This window comes from Filicampus tigris, chromosome 22 (genome assembly GCF_054856515.1).
Source record: "Filicampus tigris isolate MCC_2025a chromosome 22, RoL_Ftig_1.0, whole genome shotgun sequence".
Classification (NCBI taxonomy): Eukaryota; Metazoa; Chordata; class Actinopteri; order Syngnathiformes; family Syngnathidae; genus Filicampus; species Filicampus tigris.
The window spans coordinates 9008728-9025765 of record NC_141238.1 but is presented as its reverse complement, the minus strand read 5'-3'; the positions used below and the strand labels follow the sequence as shown (position 1 = coordinate 9025765).

General features: G+C 42.2%; 1 protein-coding gene and 4 non-coding genes across 5 annotated transcripts; 4 read left to right on the top strand and 1 right to left on the bottom strand.

Moving 5' to 3' along the window:
• Positions 1-332: 332 nt before the first annotated feature.
• Positions 333-8477, bottom strand: LOC147126865 (uncharacterized). Its single transcript, XM_086022132.1, has 2 exons — positions 7907-8477; positions 333-1760 (listed from the first exon to the last, which is right to left on the bottom strand). The coding sequence occupies exons 1-2, from the start codon at positions 8028-8030 to the stop codon at positions 364-366; spliced, it is 1521 nt and encodes a 506-aa protein (XP_085878258.1). The 5' UTR covers positions 8031-8477; the 3' UTR covers positions 333-363.
• A 5901-nt stretch (positions 8478-14378) lies between these two features.
• On the top strand, positions 14379-14451 carry trnat-ugu (transfer RNA threonine (anticodon UGU)). Its single transcript has one exon. It is a non-coding gene; the product is annotated as a tRNA-Thr (tRNA).
• A 441-nt stretch (positions 14452-14892) lies between these two features.
• Positions 14893-14965, top strand: trnat-agu (transfer RNA threonine (anticodon AGU)). Its single transcript has one exon. It is a non-coding gene; the product is annotated as a tRNA-Thr (tRNA).
• Positions 14966-15620: 655 nt separating this feature from the next.
• Positions 15621-15693, top strand: trnat-agu (transfer RNA threonine (anticodon AGU)). Its single transcript has one exon. It is a non-coding gene; the product is annotated as a tRNA-Thr (tRNA).
• Positions 15694-16738: 1045 nt separating this feature from the next.
• On the top strand, positions 16739-16811 carry trnat-ugu (transfer RNA threonine (anticodon UGU)). Its single transcript has one exon. It is a non-coding gene; the product is annotated as a tRNA-Thr (tRNA).
• The last annotated feature ends 227 nt before the right edge of the window (positions 16812-17038 follow it).

The following is a 17038-nucleotide window of genomic DNA, read 5'->3' as shown; positions in this document are numbered from 1 at the left end:
GTGTAACTGTGCACATTATTGATTTCAGTTCTGGTTCATGACTTCAGTTATTTTGGCGAATTCTAGTATTCAAATTTGGGACTACACGTGCCCAGCGCTTAGGCCACAATCCATTATCAAGCCCCTCGTTGCATCATCTGACGTGGCGGTTTTTTTTTGTTTTTTTTTTTTACTACATCAACAAAAACACTTCCTATTACACCACCGCCACCATATGACGTTGATAAAATTGGCTTTGTGTCTTTAAAAGATGTTTGCAAATTTCAGGATTCAATCTATATATTGTATTATATATTGTTTTCAAAATCTACACTTTTACAACTTACAACAGAGTCAGTTCCTTCAGTTTATTTTTTTGAAACTTCAAGGATTGCTGCTATTGTCACCAGCACACGTGTGTTTTTCACACCACTTTTTAGTGGAGAATCTTTTAGCACAACCACTACAACTGAATGGTTTCATCCCAGTGTGTGTTCTCACGTGTTTTGTTAAAAGTGGCTTTTGAGAGAAGCTTTTGCCACAAACTGTGCAGGAAAAAGGTTTTTCTCCACTGTGTGTTCTTGTGTGTTGTGTCAAAGTTGACTTCTGAGAGAAGCTTTTGTCACAAACTGAGCAGGAAAAAGGTTTCTCTCCACTGTGTGTTCTTGTGTGCTCCTTTAAATGTGACTTTACAGAGAAGCTTTTGCCACAAACTGTGCAGGAAAAAGGTTTTTCTCCATTGTGTGTTCTTGTGTGTTCTGTTAAAATTGACTTGTGAGAAAAACCTTTGCCACAAACTGTGCAGGAAAAAGGTTTTTCTCCACTGTGTATTCTTGTGTGCTTCATTAAATCTGATTTATTGGAGACGCTTTTACCACAAACTGAGCAGGAAAAAAGTTTTTCTCCACTGTGTATTCTTGTGTGTCGTTTTAAATGTGACTTTACAAAGAAGCTTTTGCCACAAACTGAGCAGGAAAAAGGTTTTTCTCCACTGTGTGTTCTTGTGTGCTCCTTTAAATGTGACTTTTTAGAGAAGCTTTTGCCACAAACTGAGCAGGAAAAAGGTTTTTCTCCACTGTGTGTGCGTGTGTGTTTTGCTAAATTTGACTTGTCAGAGAAGCTTTTGCAACAAACTGAACAGCAAAAAGGTTTTTCTCCACTGTGTGTTCTGGTGTGTCGTTTTAAATTTGACTTTTGAGAGAATCTTTTGCCACAATCTAAGCAGGAAAAAGGTTTTTCTCCACTGTGTGTTCTTGTGTGCTTTATTAAATCTGATTTATGAGAGGAACCTCTACCACAATCTAAGCACGAAAAAGGCTTTTCTCCACTGTGTGTTCTTGTGTGTCGTGTTAAATGTGACTTTACAGAGAAGCTTTTGCCACAAACTGAGCAGGAAAACGTTTTTTCTCTACTGTGTGTTCTTGTGTGGACTTTTAAAGACCCCTTTGAACTTAACAGTTTCCCACACTGTGAACATTCACAGCATTTGTTGTCAGTGTGACATGCCCTATCAGCTTTAGCTTGTTCATCATCATAATCAGTGTCAGGAGAGTGTGATGATCTGTCATCACTCTGTGCTTGTGACGATCCCCAGTAGTCACTTTCTATGGTCGTGCGTTGACTTGAGCTGCTGATTGGAGGCTCCGCCCCTCTGCCGTCTTCACTCTTTAAAGTGCCAAAGGGCAGTGGTGATGTGATCTGCTCCTCCTCCTCCTCCTCCTTTTTAATGTGAGTGAAGTCTGGCTCAATTTTTTCAGGACGAAGATATTTTTCACTGACATCTGCAGGACACAAAAAGAAAGACACACATTTGGTTTGGCCGAGTCGTAAACCGTACTTTGGAGCGATTTGATCTATGGACGCCCTGCGACGTGATATGAAATTAGAATTTCTCTTGCTCTCCTATAAAAAACACACTGTGTTCCAAATTATTATACAAATGACTTTTTTCCTCATATTTTAACAAATATTCTATGCCAGGGCTCACCAACTCCGGTCCTCAAGGGCCAATATTCTGCATGTTTTAGATGTTTCCCTCCTTCAACACACCTAATTCAAATGATCATGATGAGTAGAGATAGACCGATTATCAGCCAGGCCGATTATCGGGGCCGATAATTGGCATTTTGGCGATTATCGGCATCTGCCTTTTTTATTCATCCGACAGCCGATAAGCAAACCATTTAAAACTGGGTCATTTTGCCTCTGATGTAGCCGAGCGCGTCTGTCTGTAATGGAGCCTCACTCCAGCATTGTCCCGCCCAAAGCAGCATCTGATTGCCGGTTAGCCGTGAAGAGCCACAGCCAATCATTAGCAACAGTCATATATGGATTCAACCACAGCGGTCCCACACTCATGGGAGATATGCAGGCTTAGAAGGTAAGTTACTGAAGTTTAATCATCAGTAAGATATGCAAGGCTGTTTTTACTGTACCCAACAAAAATCCCTTTCTCACATCTTGCATCTAATTTCTTGTGATCATGCCTTTGCGCATAACATTCTGATCCAAACACCCACATTTTGGAAATATCTGGCTTTCGTCCTGTCATCATGAAATATGGAGTGTTTTTAATCCTGTCATTGTAACATCTGTTATGAATATGAGCAGCATTTTGAACAGGATAAGACCACAGCACTTTTGGTAACCCCTTTTCTAATAGCAGGCACCGTCCCATTTCAAAAAGCGTTCTCCGCTGTCGTTCAGCTGTACCATTTTGGTGTGGAGAGTATGGGGATGAAGTTTCACGTCCAATTTTTCCCTCAAGAGTGACTAGAAAGGCATTGTTGGTGTATTCTGTACCATTATCTGACCCAATACATTTACACTGCCATATGGAGACGGTCTGCAAGGAACCTTTCTGTTGCCAATAATGTGTCACTTTAGTTTTTAAGAAAATAAACAGATACTGCCCCTGAAAAATTATCTGTGAATGAGACTGCATACGAATCATTGTTTACAGCGGGATAAGCTGTTAGCACTCTGTGCTAACCCCACGCCGGCTCCTGGAGCGAGACCCGATATCCCGTGTGAGCTGAGGAGGAAGAGACGGGGATCTTGTGCAGGGGTGAAACGCCGGGCAAGGAGGAGACGATACCATCCCGCCTTCCCGTCTGTTATTATAGGGAATGTTAGATCTCTACCCAACAAGATGGACAAGCTAACGGCGCTAACCCGGCATGAGAGAAGAGTTCCGGGAGGCGAGCATGTTGCTATTCACGGTGTCGTGGCTAACAGCGCTAACGCCAGACGCGGTCGTAGAATTGGACGGCTTCCAAATCCTACTCGCGGACAGAACGCTGGAGAGTGGTAAGAGAAAAGGAGTAGGGCTGGTTGTGTTTGTGAACGATAGCTGGTGTAATCCTGGGCACATTACGATTAAGGAGCAGCTCTGCAGTAGGGACATTGAGCTGTTGGCATGAGACCATACTATATCCCGCGAGAGTTTAGTCATGTGATCGCGGTGACCGTGTACAGGTGTGTATAAAGGTAACTACAGTTCAGGAAAAGTTTGGAAAATTATACAAATTTAGTAAGACTAAGAAATAAAATTTAGTAAGCATAAGGAATAAAAACTGTGGAATAACGTCTTGCAAAATATAACATAGGTTTGTACCGTATTTGCACAACTGTAAGGCGCACTTAAAAGTCTAAAATTTTCTCCAAAATGGACGGGGCGCCTTATAATGCGGTGCGTCTTATGTGTGCACCGAGTTCCAATATCTGTGAATGTTATGTGACTTTGTTGAGTGCTGCGTTTGACTGACTGGGAGCATTTGCTGCCACACGCTGCTTATATAGAGAAAATGCGGACCCAGTAGGTATATAGTGCCGGTATATGCATTCATTGTGCATAACAACATTGAAAATGGTACCCACGAAGAGACACGCCTACAAAGCACAGTTCAAACTGCAAGTTATCAGCTACGCGCAGGAACATGGAAATCGAGCAGCCGCGAGGGAATTCAAGATCAACGAATCCATGGTTCGCAAGTGGAGGAAGCTGGAAAACGAGCTTCGCCAAGTCAAGAGGACGAAGCTGAGTTTCCGTGGAAACACGGCGAGGTGGATTAATGATCAAAGAACAGCCGGGAGAAGCGACTCTATAGTCACCATTCAAATCAAAGCAAAAACGCTTGCTGAAGAAATGAAAACTGAACATTTTCAAGGAGGTCCGTCTTGGTGCTTTTGTTTTATGAAACGGCGCCATCTATCCATCCGCGCAAGAACGGCCGTCACGCAGCAACATCCGGCGGATTACCAGGAAAAGATGGCTATCTTCCGCTCCTATTGTAGTAAAAAGATTGGCGACAAACGCATCCAGGCCAACCACATCACCAACATGGACGAGGTGCCGCTAACGTTCGACATCCCGGTGAACCACACTGTTGAAAAGAAGGGGACCAGCACGGTAGCAATACGCACAACGGGGCACGAAAAGTCGGCTTTCACTGTTGTGCTTCGTTGCCATGGTAACGGACAGAAACTGCCACCTGTGGTGATTTTCAAGCGGAAGACGCTGCCAAAAGAAAAGTTTCCAGCCGGAGTCATTATAAAGGCCAATCAAAAGGGCTGGATGGACGAGGAGAAAATGAGCGAATGGCTGTGTACACAAAGAGACTGGATGTTTTTTTTCCGCACACGTCATCGTCACTGTTAATTTGTGACTCCATACGCGCCCATCTCACAGACAATGTAAAAAAACAAGTGAAGCAAATTAACTCCGAGCTCGCCATTATTCCCGGAGGCTTAACAAAGGAACTCCAACCACTGGACATTGCCGTAAATAGGGCGTTCAAAGTTAAGTTGCGAGCGGCGTGGCAGCGATGGATGATGGGCGGCGAACACAGCTTCACAAAGACTGGGAGGCAAAGCCGGGCAAGTTACGCGACAATTTGTATGAGGAGCCGCAAGGCAACGAGACGGACTCAGACAATGACGAAAGTGAACATGGCGTGGTTAATGGAGAGCTTGCCCAAGTGTTGGTTTCGGATGCCGAAGATGAGGACTTTGATGGCTTTGTGGATGACAGTTAATCACTGACGATTATGTGAGTAAATCGCTAAATGTTTCAATAAAAAACAACCGAACTCAGTTTTGCTCCCGCTGCTTTTTTAAAAACATAGTGGTAAGTTAGCATGTTTGCTAGCATATGATTTAGCGTGCATGCATGCTACCGTGTGTTTTAAGCTATCGTACGTTTTACCATGCCTGCGCCCAATAATACGGTGCGCCTTATGTATGTGTTAAATACAAAAATAGCGCCCATAACTGAGACTGCGCCTTTTAATGCGGTGCGCCTTTTGGCCGTGAAAATACGGTATATGAAAATTTGCTTTTTTAAATACAGCATTTAAAACTGATTAAAATGGTTTTCTTGGTTTAGTAATACATGCAGCATTTAGTACACATGCGGCATTTCCCATATGCCTTTTGTCCTTTCAGACTTCCTGTAGCGGGGATGCGAGGGGCGTGACATTCCCGGTGGGGCGTTTTGTCAAGGGGGCGTTCCGCACCGGGGGCGTAGGTGGCGTTCTGTACCGTGGTCTGCAGTCTGCAGTCAGATACATCTGGACACACGGGGCAGCACAGTGGACCTCACCGGAATCTCGCGTAAGAGTTACACCCAGATATTTAAATCCCTGCCTAGATTGCCTAAAAGAGACCAGGCTATCGAATTGTGATGGCCACTTCCCCACAAGCATTAACGATTCAGATTTATTTGTGTTAATTTTGTAACCTGATACCTTACTACAGTGGTACCTCTACTTCCAAATTTAATTGGTTCTGGAAGAAATTTCTTTTTCCACATTTTCCATGTAAATGCCCTAATACGTTCCTAGCCCACCAATATTCAGACATAAATGTTTTATAAAGCATCAAAATGCATGAAAACATGAAACAAATACATGTTACAATTAGATTATTGCACAATAAATGAGAGTTGTGCATAATGTAAAAAAACAAAGAATATAGTAAGGAATAAAAATGATGGTCGTTTACCTTTTAATTGCTGTCCTCATCGCTTTTTGCTCTCTTTGGTTCATGTTCTCTCTCAGAAGTGGTTTTTGTGGCGTTTTGTAAACAACTGATTTAATAACGTGGCGGCTGTCGATACATTACGGTCATGTTCTTTGGCGAGATCGACCAAACGCATCCCCTTTTCATACTTTTCTATTATCTCTTGCTTTGTTTGTATGGACAAAAAACGATTTTCTCATTTTTTCTTTTCCTTGTTTCTAATTCACGTAAAACTATCGGAAGACCTCATGGCCCGAGGGGCGAATGACGAGGACGCTGCATCTATGTTAGAGGCATAGCCTGACAGCTACGTGGTGAGTGACGTGTGCTGGTGGGGGGAGAAAACCCGGAAGGTAAGTGCTGGTGTAGGAGAGAGAAAGGAGGGGATTAAAAATAAATAGAACCCCGATTGCTAAGCTACTTGACGCCTCGTTGTCTTTGTCCACCACGCTGACTGCAGTCAGTTCGTCCCTTACCACGGTTTGGGGCTGATAAGACTGACTCAAGCCTGATCATGGAAGGTAACATCTATCTATCTATTTACCTGTCAATCCACACACTTAGAGACATACGGAAGAGGTCCCTCTTAGCCAATGGGATGCCAGGACGATGCTAGGCTAGCCAATGTCAGAGCAGCTATAAGTATGTTGTGTTCAGGAAACTCCCGAGCTGCTGGTAACAGCCCATACTGCGAGTATCACCCCATACTTTTACCTTTCGTATCCTGAAATTTCTTTCGTAACTAGAGGCAATATTTTCCTGTTGAGGCGTTTCCTAACTTAAAAATTTCGTATGAAGAGACGTTCGTAAGTAGAGGTACCACTGTATACTGATCAAGACTATTGAGCAAGGCAAGCATATCAATGCCTATTATAATGATTTATATCAATTTTATATTGATTTTCGATACATTTCTACATCCCTACTAATAACCTTAACACAAGCACGCACAGCCACAACGTCTCCTCCAGTGCGCATAGGTCTGAGGCAGAGCGGTGGGTTTTTCTTCATAAGGACAGGCAAGTCAAAAGATTAACTCATTGGATAAGTCTGCCTTGTCCGATAAAAAGAAGCCTCCTGGTTCCTCACTGGTTGCATTTAACGAGGTCAAAAATCAATAGTGTCGTTTGTAGATGAGAGAAGTCACACACGTAGCCAACATGCAGACCTGCATGGGCCTTCATTTTAGCCTGCACAGTTCTTTACATAACGTTCTAAATGTATTGTTTACCATTAGATCAAATGTTTAACAGAGAAATCTCTCATTCTATCGTATTGCTTATATGGGCCATTCAACCAAATTGTTGCCTTTTGCATCCCCAGGCAATTATATGAAAATATGTTTTTTATAAAGCGTCCTGCACATTGATATGTAGCTGTGTAAATGTTACAGACTTAATAGCATTTGATCAGCCTGCCTTGATAAGTGACAAGTTTCTCGTGCCAGGCTATGTACACTTGCCTATTGGTCCCTTTTTGTCCTTTTGCCCATTTTGACTATTAATGTTCTCAGACTTGTTCAAATAAACACTGATTGTGATCTTGTAAGAATATTCTGTTGTAATTTTTAAATTTTTAATCAAATACAATATGAATACGATATAAGAAAAACAATGTTGAAGGGAATGTTAAGTTATGTTAGCTCGAACAGTAATAAGGGCCAAATTTATACATGAAAACGGAGTGAACTCAAGAGGGCCAGTGAAGTGTGAAGCGCTTTGAGTAGATACAAGTGATAGCCAAAGGCAATGTATACAAATAAAGGGGAAAAACCTTGAACGCATTTTCCCCTAACAACGTCATCTGACCATCATTACCATACACTAGTAAAGAATATTACATTGAAATACAGACACATTTTTAACGATAGAAAGACGTTCTTTACAAAGATTTTAGATGTACAAACCTGCTCCGTGTAGCACAACACGAGGCTGCGTGCAAAATTCGCCCAACAGTTGAAGGTGTTGCTCGTTCTCTTCTTTTATTCCACAAAGTTTCTCCTCGTACTTTGTTGTCGTCATTGCACACATTTTCACACGACAACCTCAACAAATGCGCACTTCTTGATCGCTGTTTGACGGTGAGTCGTGTGCTTCTTTGTTAGCGGCTAGCGAGCACAGCTAAGCTAAGGTAAAATAAGATAACAAGGTCGAGAAGCATTAACGCGTGCCGATACGAGTTAATCAGGACACAAAAACTTAATAAATAATGTCGTAGTCCTTAGTAGTCACGGGTGTCCTGTGTGGAGGCTGTGGTCCGTTCAGCACAAATAGGAAGGAATGATTTAACGGAGAATGTTTTGTTCTGCAATGAAATGCCGTGCACACTGCACAGTAGGCTTGTGTCGTTCGCGAACGTAACGGCTCTATGAGCCGGCTCTTTGAAGTGAACGACGGGAGCCAGCTTCCCACCAATCGGGAGTCGGCTCCCTTCGAGACGCTTTTTTTCCCTTGAAGGCCCACGTGATTAGTCAATATGCGTGGTGTCGTCCTTGCGTCTGCGCTGCTTAGTGAGCTGAGCAGAGGGGGCGGGGGGGAGTGGCGGCAGCCTGATACACAGCACAGTGAGCACACGAACGGGTAAAGAGAGGTGAGAGAGTGTAACACGGAGGACAAAAAGAAAGAGTAAAAAAGGAAAGGAGTCAAAGCAGGAAAAGGAGATGGACTCATTTTAATTATATGGATGACTCTTCTAGAGACTGCTGATCTTTTCCTTTTACACATTTTAATTTATATTTTTGGGTTGTTTTCCATGGGTTTTGTGTTTTTCAGTCTAAATTTGTTAAAGGTGAATTGTAAATAGTTAAAATTTCTTGTATTTTATAGTTTATATTATATATAGTATATATTTATTGGAGCATTAAAGAGTTAATATTTTTAATTTATATTTAGTTGTTTTGCATTTTTTTCAGGGATTCTGTGTTGTTGTTTAACTTTAAATTTGTTGAGTGTACAAAAAGCTAAAATTGTTTTGTATAATTTCTTTTTGTAGATCTGTAAATACTTTAATTTATATTTCGTATATATGCATATATTTTGTTGTGTTGTGTGTTTTTCAGGGATTCTGTCCCAGCCAACATGTCCAGCTGGGCCCCAAGTGGGGTAAATGCGGGCTTCGTGGGTACCAAGTGGGAATGGGCTAGAAGTGGGCAATGGTACTGGGTTCCATATCGGCGCCATGTGGGATTTGTGGGCATGGGCTTGAACTGGGCAGATGTGGTGGGTGCAATGAGGGTTGTGTATGGGCTAAATGGGCATGGTTTGGAACTGGTCACCCATGTCAGGGTCTCATATGGGTTGTACATGGGCTAAGTGGGTATGGGTTAAAACTTGTCACCATTTATCGGTTCTATCTGGGCTATGTGTGGGTTAAGTGGGCATGGGTCAGAATTGGTCAACCATGACTGGGTCCTGTGTGGGTAATACATGTGCTAAATGGGCATGGGTCAGAATTGGTGAACCGTGTCTGGGTCCTGTATGGGTTATATGTGGGCTAAATGGCGATGGTTTAACACTTGTGTGTTTTTTTGTATTTTTGTTCCTCAGCCAGTGTTGATGGGTTTGGTGGACCCAATAGAGTTAAGGGTTTTCAAAACAACACAATACTCAACAGATGTTTTCCACATAGTCGCTCTGATGGTGTCGTGGTACACATTCCTGAGTTGTGTGTGGGCAGCTTGGGATCGGTTCCCGTTCGGTGACTGATGACTGGTGTCTTTGTGTGTCTGTGTGTGCCCTGCGACTGGCTGGCGACCAGTTCAGGGTGTAGTCCGTCTTTCGTCCATAGTAAGATGGGATAGGCTCCAGCACCTCCCCGCAACCCTGTACAGCAGGCGTCACCAACTCCGGTCCTCGAGGGCACCTGTCCTGCAGGTTTTCAATCTCTCCCTGCTGTAACACACCTGATTCAAATGATCAGCTCATCAGCAAGCTCTTGAGAAGCCTGATAACGACCCTGATCATGACATGACATGACGTGTTAACTACATCCTAATTGCAAGTCATCTGAACAGCAAACATTGTTAATATTTGCCCTTTACCTTTGTTGGATGACATTTGTGAATTCATGTGTGACTCCTTTTTTAAAATAAAATGTAATTTTAAAAAAGAAAAAAGAAACTTCCATAACAGTGTGTTATCACCATGACGAGAAGGTTTCAGATATGCCTTAATTGTGTCATTTTTCTTTTGATAAAAACTGAACGCGGGTCCCACAGACCTAAAGGCAAAACAAAGCCGATTACCCATATCTGGGTGTCATATACTGTAGGCTACATATGGGCTAATCAGGCATGGGATTGAAAAGTTGTTCTGCTTTGCCTGGTTCTTTTATCTTTAATATTCGCTATGTAACCAGCGAACACTGTATTCTCAGTTGAACTATTTAATGGATGCCAGAAAGATCGAGACACGGCCGTGGAGCCTTTCTGTGAGATTGTAGAAAACGGTCTAACCCCTTCCTCCTACTCTTATACTATTACTCTTCAGAGCTGGGCAGGCGGTCCCTGGGCCGGACCGGTCGGAGGGCGGGGGGTGAGGGGTGAAAAATGTCCAAAAATGGCTGGACTAAGCATGGCCGTAAATGGATTTTAGTCTGGCCCACTAATCGGCCCTCATGCGTTTGACGTGGTCGCAAGGCGGCCAAATTTCATCTCAGCCTACTCAGTGAAAGGCTTCTATGTCCACGTCGCCGCATTGATTCACGTGACCGACGCATTGAGCTGTGGCGACTCTTGTGGCCGAGGAGGGTTACTGTTTTGAGGTTGAAAATAAATTATTGCAAGCCCTTCAATTCGGAGCCATCAGTCTCGTCTATTTAGTGGAGCCCGCGCTTACAGTTACCAACACATGGGATGGCATGGCATGGCATCTTCCAAACTTATCCTATACAGGGTCGCGGGGAGGTGCCGGATTGCTTATCGGCCGTCGGATGAATAAGAAAGGCAGATGCCGATAATCGCCAAAATGCCAATTATCGGTCCGATAATTGGCCTGACTGATAATCGGTCTATCTCTACTCATCATGATCCTGATCATTTGAATTAGGTGTGTTGGAGGAGGGAAACATCTAAAACATGCAGAATATTGGCCCTTGAGGACCGGAGTTGGTGACTCCTGGCATAGAATATTTGTTCAAATATGAGGAAAAAAGTCATTTGCATTATAATTTGGAACGCAGTGTGTTTTAAAGGAGAGCAACAGAATTTTTAATTTCATATCACGTCGCAGGGCGTCCATAGATCAAATCGCTCCAATGTATGGGTTTGAGTTGCCAGCCGTTAATTCTTTTTTGTTTCTGATGGTCCGGTCCAAGTTGAGATAGGATGGGCACAAGTCAAGGTCGTACCACTATTGAAACAATAATACACAACATCAAAGTCACCGCCTGAGGTTGGACTTGGCCAAACCAAATGTGTCCTGCAGATGTCAGTGAAAAATATCTTCGTCCTGAAAAAATTGAGCCTGACTTCACTCACATTAAAAAGGAGGAGGAGGAGATGGAGCAGATCACATCACCACTGCCCTTTGTCACTTTAAAGAGTGAAGACGGCAGAGGGGCGGAGCCTCCAAGCAGCAGCTCAAGTCAACGCACGACCATAGAAAATGACTACTGGGGATCATCACAAGAGTGATGACAGATCATCACACTCTCCCGACACTGATGATGATGATGAACAAGCTAAAGATGATAGGGCATGTCACACTGACAACAAATGCTGTGAATGTTCTCAGTGTGGGAAACTGTTAAGTTCAAAGGGGTCTTTAAAAGTCCACACAAGAACACACAGTAAAGAAAAAACGTTTTCCTGCTCAGTTTGTGGCAAAAGCTTCTCTGTAAAGTCACATTTAACACGACACACAAGAACACACAGTGGAGAAAAGCCTTTTTCGTGCTTAGATTGTGGTAGAGGTTCCTCTCATAAATCAGGAACTGACTGTAAAAGTGTAAATGATTTTGAAAACAATATATAATACAATATATAGATTGAATCCTGAAATTTGCAAACATCTTTTAAAGACATGAAGCCAATTTTATCAACGTATATGGTGGCGGTGGTGTGATAGGAAGTGTTTTTGTTGATGTAGTAAAAAAAAAACGCCACGTCAGATGATGCAACGAGGGGCTTGATAATGGGTTGTGGCCTAAGCGCTGGGCACGTGTAGTCCCAAATTTGAATGCTAGAATTCGCCAAAATAACTGAAGTCATGAACCAGAACTGAAATCAATAATGTACACAGTTACACAAACTCAAAGCAGAAGGAAAGATAAGTGACCCACTGATGATTCTGATGATGTTGTGCTCAGCTCACAAGATGCTCATTATTACTATAATATACTGCTTTTATATACTGTATATCTGCTTTTCTTCAACTTATGTTTTAAATAGAAGGGATGTGCCCATGTGTGATATGAATCTCACCATGTTTTACATGTGATAGGATTTAAGTAGTAGACCCATTGTTGCATGTGAAAATTATGGCAATAATGTGAGTAGTTATTTCACATTTTAATTTTTTATGATGCTTGTGCTTTGCACCTGTTTGTGGTTTTAGACTAGCGCTGTAGACGAGCCGTGTCTTCCAATCGCAACAGTTTTTTTTTGTTTCATTAACAATGTTCGCTTCGTAGCTATTCTTCAGAAAGGTATGTACGGGGTGAATTCAGGTTAATGGCATATTCTCGTAAACAAGAATTTTTACAAGCCTTTGATCTGCCAGATATGCTTGTGGCCAGTGCGAACGGTAAATTCCGACAGTAGAAAAAACAAAACAAGCTTTAACAGAAATACATCACGTGTTGTTTAAGCATAAAAGGTGATCTAAATTAGCACACGAACATCGAACGATATCTAAGCTTTTACGATTGGCCCTCTCCTGGTCACCCGACTGGACAGAAGGTTCTAGAACAGTTTCGAAATTTATATAAAGCCATGTCTTCAGGAGGAAGCGCTCGCTCTCTTTTTTGTTTTCCCCTTTTTCCGACCTGCGCTGCTGAAGGAACCTCTTAGACGTAGGATGCAAAATTTGAAGGGAAATTTTTAACTTTTTTGAGCTCAGTGTAAGACGCTAGACAGAGAGGAATATTTCAAAATCTTTCGGACACTGCTAAAATTCCACTGAAGGCAAGGTAACATGAAAATAGATGTTCTATTGAGAATAAAAGAGCCTATCAGTCATCCAACTTCTTCAAAAAGCCAAATTTAACTTCACTAATTAGGCGTTGTGTAATTTAAGAGATCACTCTTGAATTCACCCTAAATTGAATTATGTATTTACTGCTTTGATTACAGTCCGCTGATAGTGTAGTGGTACACACGCCTGAGTTGTGTGCGGGCAGCGTGGGATCGTTTCCCGCTCAGTGACAGTGTCTATGTGTGCCCCGCGACTGGCTGGCGACCAGTTCGGGGTGTATTCTGCCTTCGCCCATTGACGGCTGGGATAGGCTCCAGCAACTCCCCGCGACCCTGTATAGGATAAGCGGTTTGGAAGATGCTTTGATTACATTTATAAAATTTTACGATTCAAACGATTTAAATTTCTGACATGTTTGATGTTGTATTTTTGTTGAATTGTTCAAATGGTTGAAGATACTATCATGAGATTTGAGGATGATGTTCTCTTTTTACACAATAAGAGAAGAATGATGTTAAACCTGTTACCATTTATGAATATTCAATTTTCTCAATTGTCTCTGTCAATAGACAATTGTCATCATTAATTAATGTATTACGAGTCTCGCATGAACAACATTAATTTATGATTTTTGTACGACTTATTACTATATTAATATATGTTATCAAATTATAAATCAAGTACTTTGACTTTATTATCATTTTATTTATACATGAATCATTCTACCTCTAATGTGAAAGAAGAACAGTAACCATAACATCGGATACGTTCACAAATAGAATTCAATTAGTTACGGTGGTATATTAAATATAATTAACAAATCCGAGTGATACTAACAAGGATTGACAGAACCATTGTGTCTTAGTGATGGTGTGTTTATATCTAACATGTAAATGAAATCGGATGTCAGTTGTCCTTGCCTGTAACAACATTTGTGAACATTATGCTGTGTGGTTGTGTTTTTTATCGTACGCAACGGAAAAGGAGTCAGAAGAAACTGTATGGAAGTACTGTAAACCGGTGCCATCGGAGTTTGAATTCGACGGAAGGCCCACCTCTGCTCATTTGCATATTTATATGGGGGCGTGGAGATTGAGGAGTCTGGTACGCTCACATTTCCGCATTGATTGACATGTACAAAAGGAATGTGCTCGGATTCATGCATACACAGATGAATCCAACTGGTTTTGCCCGACAGTATCTGGATTTGTCCATATCCCGTGTTTCAATGAGAAATCCATGCGAGGCCTCATAGCTCAGTGGTTAGAGCACTGGTCTTGTAAACCAGGGGTCGTGTGTTCAATTCTCACTGGGGCCTGGTGAATAGTTACACTTACATTATGTGCTAGTGTTAGTTCCCGTTTTTGGATAATGTGCTAAAGCCCCATCGTAAGCAAGAGAACTGCTTTCGTAAATGAGCAGTAATAGATTACATTTCACTGAAGCCAAACAACTAATAACAATTTGCAAATTTCTCTCTGTTGTGCTAACCAAGAAAAGTGTGGGAATCAAAATCAGGACTCCTGCTTCACAAGACCAGAATTTCAAACATCTATGAGGTCTTAGCACTTTAAACGGTGCTTTAACTGCTAAGCTATGTGACCTTGCTTAGTCGCAGAGTATTAGCATGGGAATTAAATATCATAATGACATTTTTTCAGCACAAAAATGTCAGTTGATTTTTGACACATCCGAATGACCACGACTGGTGTTCTTGAACTGAAACAATTGTTGATTCATAAAATCTGGTTAACCCTAAGGCCTCATAGCTCAGTGGTTAGAGCACTGGTCTAGTAAACCAGGGGTCGTGTGTTCAATTCTCACTGAGGCCTGGTGAAAACTTCCCTTGAATTATATGCTAGTGTTGGCATTTTTTCAGAATGTGCTCAAGCCTTGAAGGTAGCAAGAGAACTGCTTTCATAAATGAGCAGTCACAGATTATAAAACATTAGATTAGATTAGATTAGAAGCCATACAACTAATTACAGTTTACAAATTTATCTCTGTTGTGCTAACCAAGAAAAGTGCGAGAATCAAAATCAGGACTCCTGCGAGGTCTTAGCACATTAAACGGTGCTTTAACTGCTAAACTATGTGGCCTTGCTTAGTAGCAGAGTATTAGCGTGGGAATTAAATATCATCATGACATTTTTTCAGGGGTCACTGATAGTGTAGTGGTACACACGCCCGAGTTGTGTGCGGGCAGCGTGGGATCTATTCCCGCTCAGTGGCGGTGTCTGTGTGTGCCCTGCGACTGGCTGGCGACCAGTTAGTAGTGTAGTCTGCCTTCGCCCGTTGACGGCTGGGATAGGCTCCAGCACCTCCCTGTGACCCTGTATAGGATAAGCGGTTTGGAAGATGATGATGATGACGATGACATTTTTTCAGCATGAAAATGGCTGTTGATTTTTGACACATCTGAATGACCATGCTGCATTGTTCTTGAACTGACACAATTGTTTATACATAAAATCAGCTTAACCATAAGGCCTCATAGCTCAGTGGTTAGAGCACTGGTCTAGTAAACCAGGGGTCGTGTGTTCAATTCTCACTGAGGCCTGCTAGAATAGTAAGTGTTTGACATGCAAGCATTATAATTATTGGCTCAGCCTGAATCTATGCAGTTGTCCTCGCCGGTCATTCGGAAGTGTCACAAATCAATATTTGCCATCTTTAAATGCCATGCTAACAGTGTGCTACAATGCAAGGCTTTAATCTCTTTTTGCCTGAGGAAAATAAGCGGCCTAATAATTATGCACACCTTAGAAGCAACACTTTTGCCACATCCCACAACACACAAGGTGGAAGGAGCAGACCGAGCTTCTCAGCATATGGGCCAAATTTACTCCTGAGAGAGGAACGCAGTCTGTCATCATTGCAACCAAAACTCATCGGGTGTAACAATTGGGAGCCTCCGACTCAAGTTCTGTTCTCTCTGCTGCCAGTCTGTCCTGAATATTTTTTTTTTTTTTTTTTTAGAAATCGTCTCTTTCCGCTTGTTTCTATATACCAAGGTGTTTCTATATACCAAGGATTATTCCTCCTTGGACGTGTCTCCAAATTTGTAAGCTGTGCTTGAATGTCCTCTTGCAGTTCAAGTTTATGCTCCAACACTTCCTTTGCCAATTCGATGGAAAATTCCTCCATCTCTGACACTCGCCACCTGGTTTCCTCAACCTTGTTGTTCATTCCTTTCAAGTCAATGTTGGGGTAGATGAACTTTCTACCACCCCCGTGCAGTCTTCGTGCTTGCACAATGACAAAACGTGGTCTTCGCGGTTTGACCATCAAACCCCAGCCACCCCCCCCCCCCACCCCTTCATATAGGTTTCTGACATGATTCTATTGACTTTACAGGTTAAATATTAGGGGAGGCGACTCGGACCCACTGGTGAATGATGCTGCCACTCACATCTCCGCTATACCAGAAGTCCCGGGCAGGCCCTGTTTATACTCATTTGCATATTTTAATGGGGGCGTGGAGAGTCTGGTACGCTAATATTTCCGCATTGGTTGACATTTACAAAAGGAAAGTGCATACACACATTCATGCTTTTGCCCGACAGTTTCTGGATTTGTCCATATGTACGTTTTTCAAGGAGGAAGGCCTCATAGCTCAGTGGTTAGAGCACTGGTCTTGTAAACCAGGGGTCGTGAGTTGAACTCTCACTGGGGCCTGCTACTTAGTTACACCTGCTCACCTAACATTCTGATGCAGTGATGAATGACAAACTTGTTTGTGATTTGGTCATGAAGATTGCAGTTCAGCTACTCCAGATTATTGAAATGATTCCAATGCAAAGATGGGGATACATGTTTATAACTCTGCAGCTGCCTTAGAGGCTTTTTATTTTCTTCTATTTTTTTAAATGACTCAAGGGTCTAGTGCACCTGTTCTTTTTATT